Raw genomic sequence first — 23,498 nt, 5'->3', positions numbered from 1 at the left:
GCAAAAGGCATACTTAGGGAAGTCTTGACAATTAATTGTCGAAGTTTATGGAATCCGTAATTTTTTTTTCAATCTGCGTGCATTCCAAACTAGGCAACTCATGACGATTAGTGGGGTTGTGTGACAACCTCTGCCGTTTCCAATTCTAGAATCTCGTCCTTTTACATAAGTCTTAATTGTTTTATCCAAGGCTCTTGCAGTACCTCTTTCCAGCTTTAATCCCCCTCTGCACCGCCTACCATGCCATTGTCCACCTCTTTATTCATGTCCCTGGCTTGCTTCTTCCATCCCCACCACTTGTGGTTCTTCTTTGCTTTCACCAGTGATTAATCTTGATGGTGATAGGAGCAACGTTCCCCTTATCTCTCATTCCTCTCTTACCCCCACCATTTGGTTTTACACAACTCTCAGCACCCACCCGCCCTTTCCTTCCCACACACTCTCTCTCTATTGTCATTTGCAGACGCAAGATCTCCATCCTCAACCCCATCCATATCCACCACAACACCATCTCGACTCGCGTGATTCGACTTCTTCCCATTTGCTTCCTTCTAGTGGTTCCTGGAAATCATCATTTATCTTTTATTCCTATACTCATCCCGTGGAGAAAGACAAGGTTCGTTTCTCTTTTCTCTCACCTCAAGCATTCGCTCTTCAAACAAGGGTCATTGGTGGAGGGGGCTTGTTCATGGAAGGAGTGCGCCGATAATCCACTCCTTTACCAGCCCCTTAGCCAGTTCCTAAAAGAGAGGTTTGTTTTTGCTTATGCATCTACATCGCGGTGTTTGAGATGATGTCCCACCTTTCCGCAAGCTGACAACTTCTCGTACAACACTAGCACAACAGCTTGTTCATCCGATTTTGGGGCCACAATAGGGACACATCTTACCACTAGTTCATGGATAGATCGTGTGACTCTCATCCTCGGGTATCTCCCCAAGCACAGTTCACCATATCCAATATCGACCTCCAAAACCCTCTCGGTCTATTTTCCAACTTGATGAACTGTAAGATTATCGGTGCATTATATTGGCATGTTATGCAATTTCACCCACATAGTTATTTCATCAAACTCCATAGAAGCTACTGTTTGCATAGAGTTGGATTTCTTTAGAAGCATGAGATTATGGAAAATGGTCATGGTCCATTCGCTAATATTCAATCTCTATCTAAATTCAGATCGAGTGAGAAGACAAATATATTATGTCCGACTATTTCAACCTCTGACCATCCTCGTATCCCCAAGATGGTAAGAAGTTTCTATCACAGGTCTTCACGTGGATCTTGATGGTCGCCGAAGAATTTCCTGATCATAAGCTTATTTGCCCTAGTTAGGTCGCACACTACCTCCATTGTAGTCAGAGTAACAATTTTAAATCTCGATTCTTAGTTAGCTTCAAATCAACAACCCTTTTCACTATCCCTTATCCCTTCCGGTTACATTGTGGAAAAACTCTCCCATCACACTCACACAGGACAAAACTACGCTCCCACAAAGGAGGAACAATACCTTTCCAAAGAAAGAGGGCTCCATTCTTAAAACCCGAATCGCCTAGGGTTAGAGAGGAACAAAGTTAAAACTTGTACCTTAACTAGAATCTTGAATCAACTTAAAGTCTACATGTGCGACACTCAAGATAGTTTGGTCACTATGAGCCGGCTTAATTATACTTGTGACACACAAAATAGTTCCGTTACTTGAATTGAATAAGATAGTCTTTAACATTTGGGATTTATATACTAAGAATCCCGACTCAGTACACAGTTGCAATTTCGTAAGATGATAAATAACATCCAAGAAATATCAGAATTTTCAAATTCTACCGTGTCAAAATTCGTACTGATTTTACAAAATGTGTGTTGTTCATAGAGATGAGATTAAATCAGCGCACTGGAGATGCAAAGAAAATAACAGCAAAATAAACGAAAAAGCCAGCAAAAAGAATTCCTGCATAGATATAGTTTTGAGAGTAGTGCGTCGGTAACTTGTACTCGATGCTACAGCACTTCATCTTCTCCCTCTCACTCGCCAATACATGATCCACATACCTGCAAATTTACAGGGCGTGAATATCTCAAAGGAAAAGAAAACAACACATAGCAGGAAACAAGCACCGAACACATACTGCTGTGTGAACATTGAGCTTTGCAGTATCTCTGAGCTGTTCATGTTTGCATCTTGAAACCGATGATCGTATAGTAATGAAGAAAGGTCTACGAGCTGCTCCTCGAGGCTCTGAAGATAAGATAACGTTATAGAAATGTGTGAGGCTCTGAAGATAAGATAACGTTATAGAAATGTGTGAGGCTCTGAAGATAAGAGAACGTTATGGAAATGTGGAGCGTTTGTGGCGATCATAATGTTTGTATTAGAAGTAAAGACTACTTACATCGAGGTATTTCTCTAGCCGCTCAACTAACTCGTGTGGGAATGGCTCCGGTAGATTAGTTTTCTTCTTGTAGAACTTCTCCAGCCAAAGATCAGTGCTCGACTTGTTCTTTTTACCCTTCACGGCTTCTCCCAGAGGCGTCTTCAGGTGTTCTGTAGCGAAGGCTTGAACAGCCTGCAAAGGATATTTGAGTACGTGTGTGCATAAAAGGAGGAAAGATTCAGGATTCCAAGGAAGTTAGTTACCTCTGATGTTTCTCTTATTCGGTGAAGGGCAGCATCAACACGAGCATACACCGCATTCCTCTTGAAGAAATTAAGCAGCAGTAGAAGTTTCAGAATTTGCAGGATGCAGGTTTTCAGAATAATAAGTAAAAGAGGCAGGTTTACCAGTGCTACATCGCGTAGTAACTGACTGATGCGAGAAGTGTTTGAAAAAGGTCCGAATGGATGACAACCAGCTGTCAAGAGCCAGTTCACGACAGGGCGCTCATGTACATGAGAAGCTTTTTCATATGGTGCACTCAATCCACCCACAACGGAGGCCAGTCCGGCCAAAATATGTCGCTGAACTTGTGATGGTACAGCATGCCTTCTCTGTAGCTCGGAAACATAGCTGCCCAACCAAGGACGTTAAAAAATGTTAGAATCTTCTGTTAATGAGTGAGCTACCATATAAATCTTGTTAATTAGGAGCCATTAACCTCAACATATAGAACTGTTGGTCAAAATTTAAATGTGTGAAATGAAATAGGAACTATCGAGGATATTGTATTGATTAAAATCCTGACAAGACAGTTTTGATATTACGTATGCTTGAATGGCTATGGTGAATTATAAATGACAGTTGAAGAATGAATCGGTAGAACTCAAACATGGTAGTGCAATACCTACCTTAAAGGTATCTTATCAGTTTGATGCTGAAGCACAATTACCACGTCATTGCTCGTCCATACAAGACTTTCATCTTCCATCATAAGGTGATCATCTACATCAGCCAGTGATAGGACAAAGCTGCAATACCAAATATCACAAGTCATTTTGTGATACTACGAATGTATTATTGGAAAGGTAAAAGCTTTAACAGAGAAGAAATTTTATTGGTACCATCAAACTGAGTCCGGCAGAAGTTCCTGCTTCTACTTAGAGAAATATTAACTCAAAATTTTGCGATTTACATTCATTCATGAAATTACTGAAGGATCAATTTTGCTTACACTGGAACAACTCTAGTTCCGTACGTTCGGAACAAGTCTCCTTGTTTTCTCTTATCTGATCTCTTTTTCTTATCCTTTTGACGCTTTGAACCATAAGTAGCCCAAAGAGGTTTATGCTTTAGGATGGAATCACCAGTTCCTTCGGTATCATCCATCCAGGTCTGAAAAGAAGCTAACATACAGGAATGAGCATTTGGAAAGGCACATAAAGAGCATTACCACAAATATAGTGATCAAAGGGGAGATGTTTGCTTTTGGGGATTAGCCTTGATAGGGAAAGGCTAATCCATTATTTACTAAGATGGAAATTTTGAGATATCTTAAGGCCCTTGATAATATCTCACTTGAGCCAATTTTGCTTGATTCACATCCCATTGAAAGGGTGAAATTGGAGATATCCCAGTAATGAGGATAAAAATACTCAATCATGCATTTCACCCCCAAAATGTACTAGATATAATTGCCAATGATGTTCCATAAATCAGCGGTGAATAACTACCTGACGAAGAAAATATTTACTGGAAAGGGATGGGTCAGACACATCAAGTAAACCTGCTGCAAGTACATCTGCGGATCGTTCCATCTCCTGCAATTAGGATGATATTCAGATAAAAATGAAGGACAGATATAGTTCAATGTAATAATTTATCAATGGAATATTCACGGAAAGGCGGTAAAGATGTAGCTACTTGTTAGCAGATTACAAGGGGAAGCAGATCAGCAGTACGATACTTAAGCAATTACCAATGCTTTATTTTATTGATTTTGTCCAAGGAACCTACCTCCTTAAGAATAGCTCCATCCAAATATGTCTTTGTATGAACATGGAAACGTCCATCTGTCTTGGTTTCTTGAAGGGAATGACTCCTCATTGCTTTCGAGACAGCAATAGCCAACTTTTCATGACGATGTAATGCATGTGTGCCCCCAACAATTACAACTTCCTGTCCTTGGTGAACCATTTTCTTAACCTTGAATACAATCAAGCAATGAGGAGGTTAAAAACCATGTGACTGCAATGGTGTATATCCAACTTCTGAAATATGAATATATTACAAAAGTTCAATCATACAGAGTTTGGTTGACCTACAAAAATTGTTATTTAATTAGGGAACTGCAGAGTTAGATCGGAATCAACTCTCACCTCGGCTTCAATTGCTTCAACATCTATACTGTAATTGTGACCTTTCACCATGATATTATACCTATTATGATTCTGAAGGACAATAATAGGTACAAGTAACCTAGTGGTCATATCAACAATTTCGTACCTGATCCAAGTAAGATAAAATTAGGCAAGATATGCAAGTTAAACCACCCAAACTAGAGACAGGAAAGGCAACTTTTACAGTTAATGACGTAGAACAAACAAGATGTGACGAGAAATGTCAGAAGGCTGAAGACGTGCAAGAAATAAATGCTAATCCTAATTGAGGCAAATAATAAGAGTAAAACAAAACCATGGAGGAAACTCCCGGTGCAACATTTAACATGTCGAACAGTCTGACAGGATACTGATTTGAAGTAGGAGCGACTAATATCTAACAGTTTCTAGCCGTGTTGGAGTAACCTAAATATAACAATGAAGTAGGTCTCTTCAGTAGCATAACTCTTTCCCCCACACCACCATTTATAGGACCACAAAGACAAGAGGTTCTCATATCTTCCTCAAAATGAATTGAGAAGGTCAAACTATACACAGTTTACACACTATAAATTTCAGTCAAATCAATTGAAAGAACTTGTTTGCATAATCTTGTATTTTGGCTTTTGCTGATTAAAAGAAATATTTATGAAGTGAGGAAAAAAACCCGACTAACGCTAGAAAAAGTAGAATGAATGAGAACATATTGGTTGATGCAAATACGATATGTGTAATGCGCATAACCCTGGGCTCTTATAAAGAGAGCATAAGTAGCATACCTAACATCAGGGGCTATAACATGCTCTATTGTGGTTGCAATTACAGCAGCTAACTTGCCGACGAAGATGTCATGGGCCGACTCACCACCAGCACCAGGTCTAGGAAACAACACATTCTGTAGTCGAGGTAGTGTCCTTGGATTGACACTTCCTTCTTCAGTTTCAATCTTTCCATATGTACAAGGTCCAGCAGAGAGGTCAACCACAACATATCTGGGATTTTTGTGATCCAAGAACATCAGGAATTCCAGAAAGACATAACAAATGTAACCACAGACAAGTATTATCGTGAGAATACACAAGTCAATACTCATCAAACAGACCTAACACTGAACGTAACCTGTATTCATTCTACAAAATAGACTAGACACAGACTAACTTTAGAAACATAGCATTATACCTGCCAGATCCAAGCCAAATCTGAGATGCACCTCCTCCATTGTATCGGTAGCGATATATGTAACCCCCCTCTTGGTTCTTCAACTCTTCTTCATTCAGATGTGGGATTTTGCCGTACATTAAACTATCAAGATCAAGCTCACTGTTTCTAGGATCTATTCGTACCTGCAAGGACATGATAGAAATATGGCACTCAGTAGATTATACATAGAATTAACTACTAAAAGCATTTGCAATTATTAGACTGAATTTCCAGAAGTACAAAATAAGAAGCAAGCATATGCAATCACTATATTTTGGGTTTAAACATTGCAAGGTCCTATCAAGATTGCATAACTCACCTTGTCAAAGTTAACCACAAAGATAGCAGTCGGCCTAGGTCTGTCCATATCTTCAACAGGGTGTCCCCCGTTTTCTATGTCAAACAGGTAGGAATAAAGTTTCTCAAATTCTGGTTCAACAGCTGTCGCTTCAACCTCAAAGAGAGGAACTTCCCTTCCAAAATCTACCTGTTAGCTAAAAGGGAACCGGATTTTCATATAAACCCCAGAAGGAACACAGCCTGGTGAAAGTGAAAGTATGCATATGGTGTCACCTCTCTTGCAGTGCCAGCTGAATTCATGGCTGCTTTAACTGATTTTTCCAATGCTATCAGTTCTGGCTGTCCAACCTGCAGCAAGAATTGAGAAAGAATCATGGCGAAAATTTCCGAAAGGAAGAAGTACAGCACTTTCCTGAAGAAAATGTATGCAGCATATAAAAGCATGGAGTGGACAAATCCTAACCCACTAGAAGCATATCACAGTCATGGCTAGCGTACCATCAATTGTCAATCAGCTACCAGAAAGGTATTTCAGTGATATGCCCACCTTTTCGGATAACTATGTTATCAGTTTCATAGTATGAGTTGTTTAACAGAAAACAGAAAATTTGTGAACCTGGATGTGCTATTCATATGAATATGATTAAACATAACTATAGAAGTTATACATACATAACAGAAAAATAGCGGACATCTGAATTTACTAGCTAAAATTCAACATGTCGATTTTCCTGGCCCTCTCTATAAGAAATACTTAATAACATAATGGCACAAATACAAAGCATAAAACATCAAGCAAGGTGGTACCATATATTTATTTCTCTAAGGAAAAGTTAAAGGACTTACAGGGAATGCATTAAACACTACATGGTGCTCAATATCAAGCGGCTGGCCAGTCTCTAAGCATGAAGGTCTGTGAGATGGATAGGCAACTCTCAGAAACTCCTCCAACTTCTGAGAATCTACAGTATACCTGTAGCCTCCGTTATCATTGAATCCAATAAGGACGACATTTACTTCAAGAGGGACTTGAAAAGGGACCTGTTTAAGAGCATCGGATGCAAGCAGATATCAAACCAAGGTGAAGAACCCAACAACAACAAGATTGAAACTATAACAGTAACGAGATAATTCAGCCTTATGTAGCATTCCTTACATAAAAGATTATTACTAGTGCTAGAGTTATTAACAAAGCCAAACGATTGTGAATAATAGTATTTCATATTGGTTCAGCATGAAAAACACACAACAGTTTCTAGAATTTTTTATAAGGAAGCTACACATTTTGGATTACAGAAACACCTATAGCATGCATATAGAAACAACTGACGGATTAACTAAGCCAACTACGGAGATAACATTTCAGCAAAGCCAAAACCAAACACACAAAATATTAAAACCATCATCATCAAAGATGACTGAAATTGGATGAATTAGGAACTGCTCAAGAAAATCAATTAAAATACGCTCACAATGAATTCATTCACAGTTCATCATCATTGTACAAATTGACACAACTTCAAAAAACAAACATTACCGAACTCCATAACAACTATCACTTCAATCAGACACACACGCACGCACGCACAGTTCACAATAGTAGAATACTACTCACATATCACACGCACTCGAGGTGCGATTCGTACCTCGGCGCGAGAGTGGAGCATCTGCCGAACATCAGATCGCACGGAATCCTTGACATACTGAAATGCGCCATGGTGCCACATCGGGTGTCCTGGGTCTCTACGGTACGCCTGCGGCGCAGATTGTACGCAAATCAAGCTCAACAAAATTCCCAAAGCATAGTAGGAGATTTTAATCCGCTTCATGCTTCAACCCAAAAACTGCAAACAAGGGTACCAAAATCCGAAAAAAGACACAGATTAGACGAATTTCGTCAAGAAAAACTCTACAATTTCAGTTTCTTTTGTCGAATTGCATCGTTTTTCAGCTTATTTTCTGAGGTTTCACTTGGACGAGTCGATTGCCATTTGACTGAGCACTCAGCTGAAATTCCAATTGTTTTTTCATTTGGGCTGATTTCACTCATGAACGGGTCGGGCTCAAGTGATCCAATTCCAGGCTTATTAAAATTGTTCGTTTCACCTAAATGGGCCTGGCCCAGTCGAAACATATTGAGTAATATGAAGTGCAGAAAGATTGATAACATACCTAATCAAATAAAACTAACTCAAATAATAGAAATAAAGAAAGATATTGAAATATTTCAAAGTTACACTCCATCTAAGGAAATAAGAGATCAGCTTTACTATTTCTATTTATTAAAACTAATTCTCAAAAGTAAACGTCCTTTGCAGTTTAAATTCTAATTATACTCATGTCACAAATTATAATGCATATTTACTTATATCTCAAAACTATCATTTTTTGTATTAAAAATATCACACGTTCATTTTCCAATCTCAAAAATCTTACCGCGATTTATCAAATGCTATTATGTAATTTTATTTTTATTTTTTAAACGATATAGTATGTCTTTCTTGTGGCGTACTATCATTTAAAAATTGCATGCTTGTCTAATTACAAAAACTCAACCAGCAAACTCAAGATTCATCCTTCTTTCTTGGAAAATTTCCAGATGAGCATTCCTCACGCCATAAACTTCATAAGAGTGCATATAATTTAGAACACAAAATTCCATAAGAACATCATAAGAGTGCCGGGAATTCTGTGACTTTATTGATGCTTCTGGCTTGATTGAATCTCCAACGGTGGGGCTGCGATTTACGTGGTCGGGGAGAAGATTTATGCCTTCTCATGTTGAATCTAAATTGGATCGTGTCTTATTTTCTCCTGATTTTGCTGAGTATTGGAGTTCTGTGTATACTCAGAACCTTCCTCGGATTACCTCTGACCATTCCCTGATTATTCTGAGATGTTGTCTTCCTCTTCAACAGGGTCCGAGATTCTTTAAATTTTTGCACATGTGGACGTTGCATGATAATTTTCACGAGGTGGTTCGTAATTCTTGGAATGAGGATACTTCCACCCGCTGTCCTATTTATAAGGTGATGTTCAAGCTTAAGCGGTTGAGGGGCGTCCTTAAGGGCTGGAACAAATCGACCTTTGGTAATGTTGACACTATGACCACCGAAGCACAGCAACGTCTTCTCCAGACTCAAGAGCAGATTGCGGTGAGCGGTTATACTTCAGACCTTTTCGAGGAAGAAGTCGCTATTCAAGCTCATATTAATAAAGCCCTCACTCGGAAAAATAACCTTCTCCAACAGAAGAGCAGAGTTTCGTGGCTTCAGGACGGCGATCGTAATACGGAGTTCTTTCATACCATGCTCAAATACAAAAAGAAGCCACATGTTATCTCACACTTAAACATTCACGGCAATTTGGTCTATGATCAGGAGGCTATTGGAAATCACATTGTTGGTTTCTTCTCTACTCTTTTTGAAGAAACTAATCAGGAGGAGCTGGATATTACTTCCATTGAGGCGAACATTGACGTTGTCGTGGATGATCAGCAGAATACTCTTCTCACTAGAACGCCTGATGAAGAAGAAATCAAAGCTGCGGTCTTCGGGATGGATGCGAGCAGCTCTCCTGGTCCGGACGGTTTCTCCGGGAAGTTTTTCCAGTCTTGTTGGGATATTATTAAAGATGATATTGGGAAGGCGGTCACTAATTTTTTTGAGAAATCTTATCTGCCAGTGGGGTGCAATTCTAGTATTATGATTCTTTTGCCTAAAAAGGAGGTCGTTTCTTCTACTGCTGATCTTCGTCCCATTGTCCTTTCTAATTTTTTCTTCAAGATTTTCTCGAAGATCCTTGCTGCTCGCCTTGGAGTTGTGGCTGCAAAGTGTTTTAGCCCGAACCAATTTGGTTTCATTAACGAACGCTCTATTCATGATTGTATTTTACTCGGTTCTGAATGTTGGGAACCTTGTGGAATATCCTAACCCTTGTTTTGATGATACCAAAATTCATAGGACTTATTTGTAATAGACTAGAATCGTTTTGAACTCAAGTGTTAGAGTTCGTTTCTAGTTTAGTTGCGGTGTCGAAGACTGAAGACTGAAGACTGAAAAACGAAGACTGAAGACTGCAGTTACCAACTGAAGTATCAGTTGAAGAATCAGTTGAAGACTGATTATTTAATGCGCGCAAAGGAATGATACTAAAGTCAAGTATCAGTTGAACATTCCTCCTAGGACTGATCTTCCAACGTTCAGAGGAAGCCACGTACGCACAAGTATAGCCGCATTAAATGCAGAGATCTTAGGATATCTTATCTCTGCAGAGGTCATTCCTATCTGGTGGTTACTTTTCAGAGATGTCACATCTCCTGTCCATCAAAGAGAGCCGTTTCCACACAGACAAGGAACCTCGAAGATTGAAGTCTCAGCCCAAATTCGAATTGCTCTCCAACGGAAGAAATCTTGAGGACGATTTACGCCAACGGATCTATTCAAGAGTTCTCCTACAAATAGCGCTGGAGGATCACTTCAATCTTCACCGATTCAACGACATAAGCTGAAGCTCTGCCGAAATTGTTACTCAGCCTGAAGCTTAACCGCCCAAAGCTTGAATCGAAGAAGAGAATTCCAAAGCCAAAATCAGTCACTGCTGATTACATACATTCTCTTAGACCCTAGGCATATATCTGTTTACCCAGAAGTCAAAGGTCAAACTTGCTTCAAAGAACTTGTTCTTTGTAAGTATAGTTGGCACTCGTTTAAACCTCTCCCCCATAAGAGTGTTTGAGTGGTTCGGAGTTCAGGAAGGTACTCTGAACTCTGAGTGAAAAGTCTGAGCACGAGGTGTGCTTAGCAGGGAAATCCTACGCGAGGTGTGTGGGTGCTGAAGAGGGGTTATCTTCAGTTTACGGTTGTGTGCACCAGGCAAGCACACGGGTACTGTTTGCAGTGCACCAGTGAAGTACTTGCGGAGTGGATTGTTGGTCTGATCAACCAGCCGTGGATGTAGGAAAGGGTTTTTCCGAACCACGTAAAAGTCTCTGTGTTATTTACAGCTTTCAGTTTATATTCTTACTTGTGCTATTTCAATTGATAAAACTGAACACTGACTAACAGCAAAGAGAAACCTTAATCCAACAACCTGCTCCACCGAGGCTATTACGAAACTAAGTTTAATTTCCGCTGCGTATGATATCAATCTAACTGAACTATCCTCTGATAGTAAGGAAGAGTGATATCATCTCTATCTTAGCAAACACGACTGAAGTCCTTACTTGGATCAGTTAAGTTCCAGCAACTTAACTGATAACTCATTACTGAAGAGCTTTCAGTATCAGTCGTCAACCCTGTTGGTCAAAACTGTTTTCAGTAAAAATAGGAGTCCTTGTTTGCGTGCAAAGTTTCGTTTCAATCTCTGACTGAGATCCCTCTGATTGAGGTCAGTAGATTGTTGTAAAAATAGCCTATAGGTGTATTCCCCCCCCCCATACACCTATTCGAGACCCCCCGGACCTAACAATTGGTATCAGAGCAGGTTGTTCGCAAGAACTATCTGCCTCTGACTAGATTCTATTTGAACTAGATCCTTTGTCTTAAAGGTCTCGAAAAAGTTTTACTCTTTCTTTTTGTGCTTGCTATTTGCTCTATCTGCTGTTATCTGTTCTCTCTTTTTTGATGGAGACTAACCACATCAGATTATCTTCTCTACCTATGTTTAGTATTGAAAAATACAATATATGGAAGTTTCGGCTTGAAAGCTTCCTCACCGCCCAACATTGCCGAATGTGGGAAGTCATCACCAGCGGACCAATCACCATCACCGAAACGATCAAAAGGATTCCTGCTGATCTCCGACAGGATCCTTACGATGAGGTCCAGCCCAAGTCAAAGGCAGACTTCACCACAGAAGAAAGGAAGCAAGATGAGTTAGACAACCTCGCCAAAAGCATCATCTCCGGCACCGTTCCTGACAAGCATGTCATGAAGATCATCAAGTGCGGAACAGCAAAGGAGATGTGGGACATTCTGGAAAGAATGTGCGTAGGTTCTGAGGAAATCAAGGAGAATAAGCTATCCATAGCTTGCCAAAAATTCGACTCCTTCCTCATGCTCAAGAATGAATCTGTCGAGGAAATGGAACAAAGATTCAATCTTATCTTGAATGAAGTTCAATCCATTTCCAAAGACAAATACACTCAACGAGAAATCAACCTGAAGATTCTTCGAGCACTGCCACGTGGAGAATGGCAGATCTACTCAGTCGCTCATCAACATAAGCCAGGATTCAGTCAGCTCCCGACAAATAAGCTTTTCTCCGATCTCATGGCAAATGAGTTCGACCTTCTGAGAAATCTTGGTAACAAGAAGGCTGGAGGATCAGACGAAGATGGTCCATCAACCTCAAGAGGAGTTGCACTGAAGGCCTCAACCAGAGAAGGCAAGAAGCAGATCAAGGAACCAACGGAACTCAACCCAGAGGACTTCTTCAGTCAATATGCCTTGTTGACTGAAAGATTCAACAAGATGGAGTCCAAGTTCCGGAAGTATAGAAGGTTCCACAAGCAGCACTACAAAGGAAAAGAAAGAGAAGGGAACTCCAGACATTCCACAGATCGAAGCGGAGAAAGGAAGTCAGCCGCTAACGACATCAAAGATATGGAATGCTTTGGATGTAGAAAGAAAGGGCACTTTCGACATGAATGCCCTGATCTGACTCCAGCCGAGCGCAGAGAACTGAAAGCTAAGAAAGATCGTAGCTTTTCGAAGAAGAAAGCGATGGTTGCTGACGATGCTGACTCTTCCAAAGACACATCAGAATCATCCGACTTCGACAGTTCCAGCTCAAATGATGAGAGGCGAGCCCTGATGGCCAATAAATCAGAAAGCGTGGCTGACAACAGCTACGACAATAGAATAAATGGCTCAGAGGTAAATTCTCACACAAAAACTCCTTATACTGATAACTTCCTGATGCTTTCAGGAGACCACTCAGAATCTGGAGGTAGCTCATCCGATGAAACTGACGAGATTGATCAGCTCATGATTGATCACTGTCAGCTGAGGAAAATGTTCGAAGATCTCCTCAAACAGAATCAGAAAATGGACAAGGAGATCAATGATGAACGAGCTAAGAATCAGACAATCATCTACTTTCCGGATGAAACTTGTCTTGATCAACTAATCATGGAGAACAGCCGACTGGAAGAAAAGCTCAGAATCTCCAACTCAGAATGTGAAAGAGCATCTCATGAAATCAAGAGGCTCAATCACAAGCTGGAAGAAACAGTCAAGAACTGCATGATGCAGTCTCCTATGATGAGCAACTTTCCATCGAAAAGACTGGTCAACAGCATTGGAGGAAAGGTTGCAGCTGACAAAGGAAAGGATATCATGATCTTCTCAAAGGACGATCCTTCTGAAATCACAACCTCAGAAGAATCAAGAGATCATGATATGGATGAAGTTCGCAAGCCCAGACTGATGGCTAGATCAAATGTTCCACCTCCACGAAGCTTCAGACGAGCTAAGGAGGCCCCCAACCAGATCATTCTACTGAGAAGACTGGAAAGCAGATTTCAGTCAAAGATCAGGGAAGGAACATCAGAAGCCAAGAAGAATCTTCCTCATCAATCCAGGGGGAAGAAAAGCTACATCAGTCAGAAACTGACATCCCCAGTTCAGTTTCAGAAGGAACAACATCGATGGAGACCAAGCAATGCTGAGTCCAGTCGAGCTATGCCACTACCTCGACGACAAACTGCTGGACTTCAGCCAAATCTCCACAAGTCTGCAAAGACTCGAGTATCTCAGGGAAGATACTTCGCCGAGCAAAGAAGACCTCAATCACTCATCAGACAGAACTACTACAAGAGTGAGGCCTTCAAAAGGATTTCTCAACAGAAGAATGCTCATGTGCCAGCTGAAGCGCCAACGACGTCAATCAGACAATCAACAAAGCGCAAGAGACCAGCCAGACCAATTCTGAAGCAGATATGGGTTCCAAAAGGAACTCGAGCTAACATCGAAGGACCCAAAGCTTGATTGGGTGCCTGAAGCAACTCTTCCTTGCAGGTCAATGTCAGGAAACATAAAAAGAAGGAAGAGGCCAAAGCTTCAATCAGAACGTTGTATCTGGACAGTGGTTGTTCGAAGCACATGACGGGCTACAAAGAATATCTATCTCAGTATTTTGAGAAAGCTGGATCCAAAGTTGCATTCTGTGACGCCCCAATTTTCTTTAAAATAATAACTTTCTGTCTCATATAACCCGTAGGTTATAACTTTCTGTCTCATATAACCCGTAGGCTATAACTTTCTGTCTCATATAGCCCGTAGGCTATAACTTTCTGTCTCATATAACCCGTAGGTTATAACTTTCTGTCTCATATAGCCCGTAGGCTATAACTTTCTGTCTCATATAACCCGTAGGTTATAACTTTCTGTCTCATATAGCCCGTAGGCTATAACTTTCTGTCTCATATAACCCGTAGGTTATAACTTTCTGTCTCATATAGCCCGTAGGCTCTGCCTGCTTCTCACACATATAAATTGAGTAAAACGTATAATAAGGATAAATGTTAAATGCAACGTTATAACCCCACCTTTACTTCTCTTTGACACGTGTAAAGTAATTAAAGATTAAGTCTTGCGCGATTCGCCTAAAAATTAAATAATAATAAAGTCATAATTAAAATACGATCAAACAATGATTATACATCCACATAAAAATATATACATATATATATAACTATTCTGTCCAAAACCATGTATCGATATTTTAAATGAAAATGACTTTTCTAAATAAGAACATTATTCTAACCCTGTAAGTATATATATGTACACGTTTGCATCATAAAAAGTCTATATATATACACTTGTTTTTGTAAAAACACAAATGATTAAGTATTAAATCACTAAAGCAGACATTTGTACTCCAACAGGATATATATATATATCTATACACGTATATATATATATATATTATATGTTTAAACATAAATAAATTTAAAAACATGACTTGATACATGCATTTAAAAAGAAGTCTCGTAGCTATCACCTATACACCTATACATAATATATATATAAAGGACAAAAGGTCAAACTAAAATTGTTAGTAGTTATATATATATATATATATATATATATATATATATATATTCATGGGAAACATAAATGATATACTGACGAGACAAAAGGGAATGATGGCTTCAGTAGGAAATGAGATTTACAGTTCTTCAAGGAAATAAAGTGAATACAGAGGGAAGGGGAAAAAGACACAGACGAGGCGAAGGAGAAAAGAAAATGCGAAGGAAGAGGAATACCTCACCCTGAAGAAGGAACGCTGTAATTGTTTTTCTTTGGGTGTATGGAAGAAGGGGTCAGGAGCAGCTATTTATACTACGAATTAGGGCTTTATTTTTGGGAATGAGCATCAATCAAACAAATCTTTCCATAACTTCATGATCATCAAGAAGGAAGGTGAATTAGGGTTCTCTGCTCTTCCTCAAACAATTCACGTGGCTGAACAATAAATTATTATGGGCTTAAGCAATGGGCTTCAATAAAAGAATTTGGGGCTTTATTAAAAGAGGTAATTAGTACCTTGTAAGAAAATGAAATCCCCCAACATAATAATAATAATAATAATAATAATAATAATAATAATAATAATAATAATAATAATAATAATAATAATAATAATAATAATAATAATAATAATAATAAAATGCTTAGAATTTATTATGATTAAATGCTCATGCTCATGAAATAACTAGGCGCGACTTATAAGACTTAAAATTTAATTAACGAAAAAAAATAAGAATAATAAAAATAAATTTCTTTGTAGTTAAAAATTTTGGGTCACTACATCCTTACCAACTAAAAAAAATTTCGTCCTCGAAATTACTTACCTGAAACAAACAAAAGAGGGTATCTAGATCTAATGTCATCTTCCTTTTCCCATGTAGCACTATTATGGTCATGCCTACTCCGTTGGACTTAACTAGAGGGATTTCTTTACTTCTTAACTCACGAATTTTTCTATCCAAAATGGCTATCGGGTGCTCATCATAAGTTAGGCCTCTATCAAGTTGTAGCTCAATGTGATTCACAATGTTGCCCGGGTCGTGGATGAATTTTCTTAAAGATGAGACATATAAGGCGTTATGTATCGAAGGCAAGCTTGGCGGCGACACTAATCGATATACTACCTCACTAACTCTTTCGAGACTATCAAAGGGTCTGATGTAACGAGGTCTTAGTTTTCCGATCTATTCCCTCCACCTTTCCTGAAGGAAATTCTTACCTTCAAGGGTTGTATAAGCTTTTCATAGAATCTCCTTGCGATAAACGAATGCGAAGCACTGGAAAGAAATAGTACTAGAGCAGTCTTGTTCGAAACGGGTAAGATACCTGACATAGTTTGAGCCTCTCCATCCATCTCTTCCTGGTTCATGGCATAAACTCGTGCCTCTCCCTTGCGGGCACCATTGTTGTTGTAGTTCTGGTTCCTTCCTATATTGTTGTTGTTGTTGCCGTGATTTCTTCCCCAGTTATTGTCCTTATTCCGCCAAGTCGAGACGTTGTTGTTGTTTGGGACATTCGTACTCCGTGCTTCTGGGCAGTTCATCGCCATGTGTCCTCCTTTGTGACATCGAAAGCATACGTTCTCGCCAGATTTGCACTCTCCGAAATGGTAACGCTGACAACGTGGACAAAGAGGTTTGTACGGCGCCAATTCTTGGTCGTCTCCCACATTACTCCTTGGTTTCTTTTCTGGCTGGGAGTTCCTCATTTTGTCTCGATCATCCCAGTGCCTTTTTTCTCCAGTATGTTGAGGTCGTACCACAGAGTTGTCCAGTTTCAGGCGTGATGCGACTGCTTGGGCTCGTTCTAAGATTTCTGAGTATGATGTGATGTTTAGAGCTGCTAAGTGCCCTCCAATCTCAGGGCGTAACCCATTCTCAAATCTCCATGCCTTCTTTTCATCTGTGTCCACCAAGTGGGGGGCGAAACGGCCTAGTTGGGTAAATTTCCGCTCGTATTCCAGAACGGTCATGTTCCCTTGCTCCAAGTTCATGAGCTCTATCTCCTTTTGTTTGCGAAAAGCCCTTGGGAAATACTTTCCCATCACTTTCTCCTTGAACGTTCTCCAGGTGATGGCTCTCATCTGCTCTTCAGTGAGGGCAGCGGTTTCCGACTCCCACCAGTGTCCTGCATCGTCTGTTAGTTGGAAAGCTGCACATGTCACTTTCAAGTCGTCCCTGCAACGTATGTAGTTGAAAATGCGTTCCATCTGGCGCATCCACTCCTCAGTCCCTAAGGGTCCTTCATTCCCTCTTAGAATTGGCGGTGCCATGCTTCGAAATTGAGCTACTACTCCATTTCCACCTTCTGCTTGAGGTTGATGTGGTTGCTGTGGCAATACTCCTCTCAGTGCTTGTGCAAGCACGTGGGCTAGTGTATTAACGTCATTTCGATTTTGATTCCTATTCCCCATCGATTGAGTGGCTTCGCTATCAGATTCTTCGTCTGCCGGAGGTCTCCTGTTACCCCTTGTTCTGACCATAATCTAAAATTTTGCAGTAAAAAGTAAGAGTTGTGTGACAAAAACAACGATAGGTACTAATTCTCATTGATACTAAGAGATTCGTCGTCCCAATTCTTGTACACGTGTTGGCACCGCTGTACTTATTCTACAGGTTTTGCGTATTCTAATCATCTAGATAAGTAATCTCGAGGACACGAGAAGAAAAAATGAAATAAAATCTAACTTCATCAAGAAAACTTAAAGCATCATACATATACTTCTGACTTTTACCTCACTCGGTAGCGATGTGGCGGTTGCGATGATGGTCATTTTTCTTTAAAAAGATTTTAATTGCAAGTCTACAGAAACGTAGACCTGCTCTGATACCATACTGTGACGCCCCAATTTTCTTTAAAATAATAAAATGCACTTTGAATAAAAATCATAAGATTTCGATACTTAAATAACTAAAACTCAAATCCAACTGAGAAAAGTAAATAAACATCATAAACTGAGTCTTTATTCCAATTGAAAATAAAACATTATTTCTTCTTTATCTTGACCATCACTCGCCCCGCCTCTCATCGCCCGAGTCATCTCCTGAAAAAGATATTGTTTTGGGGTGAGTACAATAAACTCAGTGGGGTGCATTTATCCATATTATAAGAATCACAACAAAATATAAGTGCAATAAAAACTGTCTGCTCTTTCATATTGCCCGAAAGCAATAACTTTCTGTCTCTTAGCCCGAAGGCTATATAACTTTCTGTCTCATATAGCCCGTAGGCTATAACTTTCTTTCTCATATAACCCGTAGGCTATAACTTTCTGTCTCATATAGCCCGTAGGCTATAACTTTCTGTCTCATATAGCCCGTAGGCTATAACTTTCTGTCTCATATAGCCCGTAGGCTATAACTTTCTGTCTCATATAACCCGTAGGTTATAACTTTCTGTCTCATATAGCCCGTAGGCTATAACTTTCTGTCTCATATAGCCCGTAGGCTATAACTTTCTGTCTCATATAACCCGTAGGTTATAACTTTCTGTCTCATATAGCCCGTAGGCTATAACTTTCTGTCTCATATAACCCGTAGGTTATAACTTTCTGTCTCATATAGCCCGTAGGCTCTGCCTGCTTCTCACACATATAAATTGAGTAAAACGTATAATAAGGATAAATGTTAAATGCAACGTTATAACCCCACCTTTACTTCTCTTTGACACGTGTAAAGTAATTAAAGATTAAGTCTTGCGCGATTCGCCTAAAAATTAAATAATAATAAAGTCATAATTAAAATACGATCAAACAATGATTATACATCCACATAAAAATATATACATATATATATAACTATTCTGTCCAAAACCATGTATCGATATTTTAAATGAAAATGACTTTTCTAAATAAGAACATTATTCTAACCCTATAAGTATATATATGTACACGTTTGCATCATAAAAAGTCTATATATATACACTTGTTTTTGTAAAAACACAAATGATTAAGTATTAAATCACTAAAGCAGACATTTGTACTCCAACAGGATATATATATATATCTATACACGTATATATATATATATATTATATGTTTAAACATAAATAAATTTAAAAACATGACTTGATACATGCATTTAAAAAGAAGTCTCGTAGCTATCACCTATACACCTATACATAATATATATATAAAGGACCAAAGGTCAAACTAAAATTGTTAGTAGTTATATATATATATATATATATATATATATATATATATATATATATTCATGGGAAACATAAATGATATACTGACGAGACAAAAGGGAATGATGGCTTCAGTAGGAAATGAGATTTACAGTTCTTCAAGGAAATAAAGTGAATACAGAGGGAAGGGGAAAAAGACACAGACGAGGCGAAGGAGAAAAGAAAATGCGAAGGAAGAGGAATACCTCACCCTGAAGAAGGAACGCTGTAATTGTTTTTCTTTGGGTGTATGGAAGAAGGGGTCAGGAGCAGCTATTTATACTACGAATTAGGGCTTTATTTTTGGGAATGAGCATCAATCAAACAAATCTTTCCATAACTTCATGATCATCAAGAAGGAAGGTGAATTAGGGTTCTCTGCTCTTCCTCAAACAATTCACGTGGCTGAACAATAAATTATTATGGGCTTAAGCAATGGGCTTCAATAAAAGAATTTGGGGCTTTATTAAAAGAGGTAATTAGTACCTTGTAAGAAAATGAAATCCCCCAACATAATAATAATAATAATAATAATAATAATAATAATAATAATAATAATAATAATAATAATAATAATAAAATGCTTAGAATTTATTATGATTAAATGCTCATGCTCATGAAATAACTAGGCGCGACTTATAAGACTTAAAATTTAATTAACGAAAAAAAATAAGAATAATAAAAATAAATTTCTTTGTAGTTAAAAATTTTGGGTCACTACACATTCGGAGACAACTCAATTGGAGAAACAAAAGGCTACGGTGTGCTCAACATGGGTAACGCCAGTATCAGTAATGTTAGCTTTGTTTCTGGTCTTAAACATAATCTGTTGTCTGTGAGTCAATTTTGTGACAGTGGTTTCACAGTGAAGATCAAGAAGGATGAATTCACTGTTAGAAACAATCAGAAGAAGGTGGTTCTGAAAGGATTCAGACAAGGGAGTCTCTACGTCGTTTCTTGGGAAGACAGCCCACCAGAAACATGCCTCGTCAGCAAGAGCAGCTCGGAGCTCAATTGGCTATGGCACAAGAGACTTAACCATCTCAACTTCAAGACGATCAACAAACTTGCTAAACATCAACTGGTAGAAGGCATTCCTTCTATTGTGTTCCAGAAGAAGCAAGAATGTGAAGCATGCCTCAGAGGAAAGCAGACGCGGATGTCATTCAAGTCAAAGTCAGGACACTCCTCTGAAAGGATTTTGCATCTACTTCACATGGATCTGTTTGGCCCGATCACTCCAAGAAGCTACAATGGTAGGAAGTATACCTTAGTAGTCGTTGATGATTATTCACGATATACTTGGGTTATATTTCTCTTTAAGAAGAAAGAGACACTGGAGGAACTGCCAAAGCTGCTGAGAAGACTGAGCGTTGAAAAGGAAGTCAACATCATCAGCATCAGATCAGATCGTGGGACTGAGTTCCTCAATACTGTCATTCGTAAGTATTGTGATGAACAAGGAATCAGTCATCAAACTTCTGCAGCAAGAACTCCACAGTAGAACGGAGTTGCAGAAAGAAGAAACCGGTCTCTAAAGGAAGCAGCAAGGACGATGCTAGCCGAGTCAAACTCCCCTTGAAGTTTTGGACCGAAGCAGTCAACAACGTATGCTACACGCAGAATCGCTCCTTCCTCACCCAGAGACATGGAAGAACTCCATACGAGTGATGGAAGAACAGAAAGCCATCGATTGCCTACTTTCATGCTTTCGGTTCTAAGTGTTTCATACACAACAATGATAAGAAGAGGTTGAACACTTTCGATAGCAAGGCTGATCCAGGAGTCTTCCTTGGATACTCTGGAACAGAACGCTCAAGCAAAGCCTATCGAGTGTTCAATACTCAAACTCTTTGTGTAGAAGAAACACCTCATGTGATCTTTGATGAGTCTACAGATGGTTTCAGGGAACAAGAAGCTGAAAAGTGTGTTCAAAACACTGAAGGTTCCACAGCTGAAATCCACAACACCGAGCCCTCTACTGTCTTGATATGGGGACCTGGCAAAGATGAAGATGCTGAGATGCTTCAGTATCAGAAGATCAACCAAAGGTCTGAAGTTCAGACTGGAGCCAATGCAGACGGCATAAGTCAAGGGGGAACTCCAGTTACTGAAGTTCGAGTTGAACGCGCAGAAGTCGCTCCAGCTCAACTCTCCCCTGCTCCAGAAGGTGCTCAACACCCCAGAGCAATTCTGACCGAAGAAGCCCCACCTTCCCCTGAAGAGATCAAGAAGTATAGAAGATGGTTTGAACTCCACTCAAAGGAGAACATCATTGGAGAACCATCAGATGGCGTCAAGACTCGGAGATCAATGTGCAACCTCGTCTTCGACATCAATCAGAACTGCATCAACGAAGATAAGAATTTCAGCTGTTTCTTATCAACTACAGAGCCCAAGGATATTGAAGAAGCTCTGAAGTCTACTCAGTGGGTCATCGCAATGATAGAAGAACTCAATGAATTCAACCGGAATTCAGTTTGGGAGCTTGTGGATCGACCAGACGATGCAAAGGTGATTGGCTTGAAATGGATTTTCAAGAACAAGGAAGACGAAGAAGGAAACGTTGTGAGAAACAAAGCGAGGCTAGTGGCTAAAGGATACAGTCAAGAAGAAGGAATCGACTACGACGAGACGTTCGCCCCAGTTGCCAGATTGGAAGCAGTCAGACTCTTCTTAGCCTTCGCAGCTCACAAAGGTTTCAAGGTACACCAAATGGATGTCAAGTGTGCATTTCTCAATGGAGTGCTCACAGATGAAGTCTATGTAGAACAACCTCCAGGGTTTGAGATTGCTGGACCAGAAAAGGTGTACAAGCTGAAGAAAGCTCTCTATGGGTTGAAGCAAGCACCAAGAGCGTGGTATGATACTCTCTCAGAGTATCTTGTTGAACAAGGCTTCAAAAAGGGATTTGTGGACAGAACTTTGTTCACTCTCAAAGAAGGAGAAGATCTCTTGCTTTTTCAGATTTATGTCGATGACATAATCTTCGGATCCAAATCCGAACGCATGTGCAAGAAGTTTGCTGACATCATGACCAACAAATTTTAAATATCCATGGTGGGAGAAATGAATTTCTTTCTCGGATTGCAAGTCAAGCAGACCAACGAAGGAATACTGATCAGCCAGTCCAAGTATGCCAAGGAGCTGATAGCTAAGTTCGGTATTCAGCACATGAAGTCAGTCAAGATCCCAATGAACACAAACTGGAAAGTTGATCCAGGTTCAGAAGGAAACTCTGTTTCTTCGAAGAAGTACAGAGAAATCATTGGATCTTTGCTGTATTTGACTGCGAGCAGACCAGATATCGCATTTGCAGTCGGGGTATGTGCAAGATATCAATCAGATCCTAAGGACGCTCATTTGGATGCAGCTAAGCGGATTATGAGATATCTCAAAGGCACGCCCAATCTAGGATTGTGGTATCCAGCAGACGACGACATCAAGCTCACCGGATATTCAGACTCAGACTTCGGTGGATGCAAGCTTGATCGCAAATCAACCTCCGGAACATGTCAATTCCTAGGCAACAAGCTCATCTCTTGGTTTTCAAAGAAGCAGACTTCAGTCGCCACCTCTACAACTGAAGCTGAATATGTTGCTGCCGGAAGCTGCTGCTCACAAATCATGTGGTTAGTCCATCAACTAAAGGACTATGGGATCGACGAAAAGGAAGTTCCTATCTATTGCGATAGCTCCAGTGCTATTGCAATCTCCCAGAATCCAGTTCACCACACCAGAGTAAAGCATATCGAAATTCGACATCACTTCATTCGTGATCATGTCGAAAAGAAGAATGTCTCTGTGGAATGGATTCCCACTGCTATTCAGAGAGCGAACTTGCTGACCAAGGCTCTTCCAGAAGAGAGGTTCAATGATCTATGTGCAAAGATCGGCCTCATCAACCCTGAAGAGTGATGCTGTGTTTGAAGATTTTCTCAAACAGTCATGCTGACTGGTGGTCAACCAACTGCTGCTTCTACGATCGCCGACGTGGAAAGCAATGAAGTCCGAATGCTCATCTGAAGAAGAAGTCATCCTGA

General features: G+C 39.7%; 1 protein-coding gene across 1 annotated transcript; it reads right to left on the bottom strand.

Annotated features, from left to right (window-relative positions):
• Nucleotides 1-1,802: 1,802 nt before the first annotated feature.
• On the bottom strand, nucleotides 1,803-8,299 carry LOC131024251 (uncharacterized). The gene is made up of 16 exons (XM_057953773.1): nucleotides 7,897-8,299; nucleotides 7,097-7,291; nucleotides 6,524-6,598; nucleotides 6,270-6,437; nucleotides 5,930-6,093; nucleotides 5,530-5,742; nucleotides 4,751-4,877; nucleotides 4,389-4,577; nucleotides 4,106-4,192; nucleotides 3,607-3,767; nucleotides 3,284-3,403; nucleotides 2,780-3,005; nucleotides 2,636-2,695; nucleotides 2,391-2,564; nucleotides 2,127-2,236; nucleotides 1,803-2,049 (listed from the first exon to the last, which is right to left on the bottom strand). Exons 1-16 carry the CDS (start codon nucleotides 8,077-8,079, stop codon nucleotides 1,884-1,886), a joined length of 2,418 nt encoding a protein of 805 aa, XP_057809756.1. The 5' UTR covers nucleotides 8,080-8,299; the 3' UTR covers nucleotides 1,803-1,883.
• Between the last annotated feature and the right edge of the window lie 15,199 nt (nucleotides 8,300-23,498).

This window comes from Salvia miltiorrhiza, chromosome 5 (assembly GCF_028751815.1).
Source record: "Salvia miltiorrhiza cultivar Shanhuang (shh) chromosome 5, IMPLAD_Smil_shh, whole genome shotgun sequence".
Classification (NCBI taxonomy): domain Eukaryota; kingdom Viridiplantae; phylum Streptophyta; class Magnoliopsida; order Lamiales; family Lamiaceae; genus Salvia; species Salvia miltiorrhiza.
Note: the sequence above shows the minus strand (reverse complement) of the source record. Positions and strands in the feature narration are given on the sequence as shown.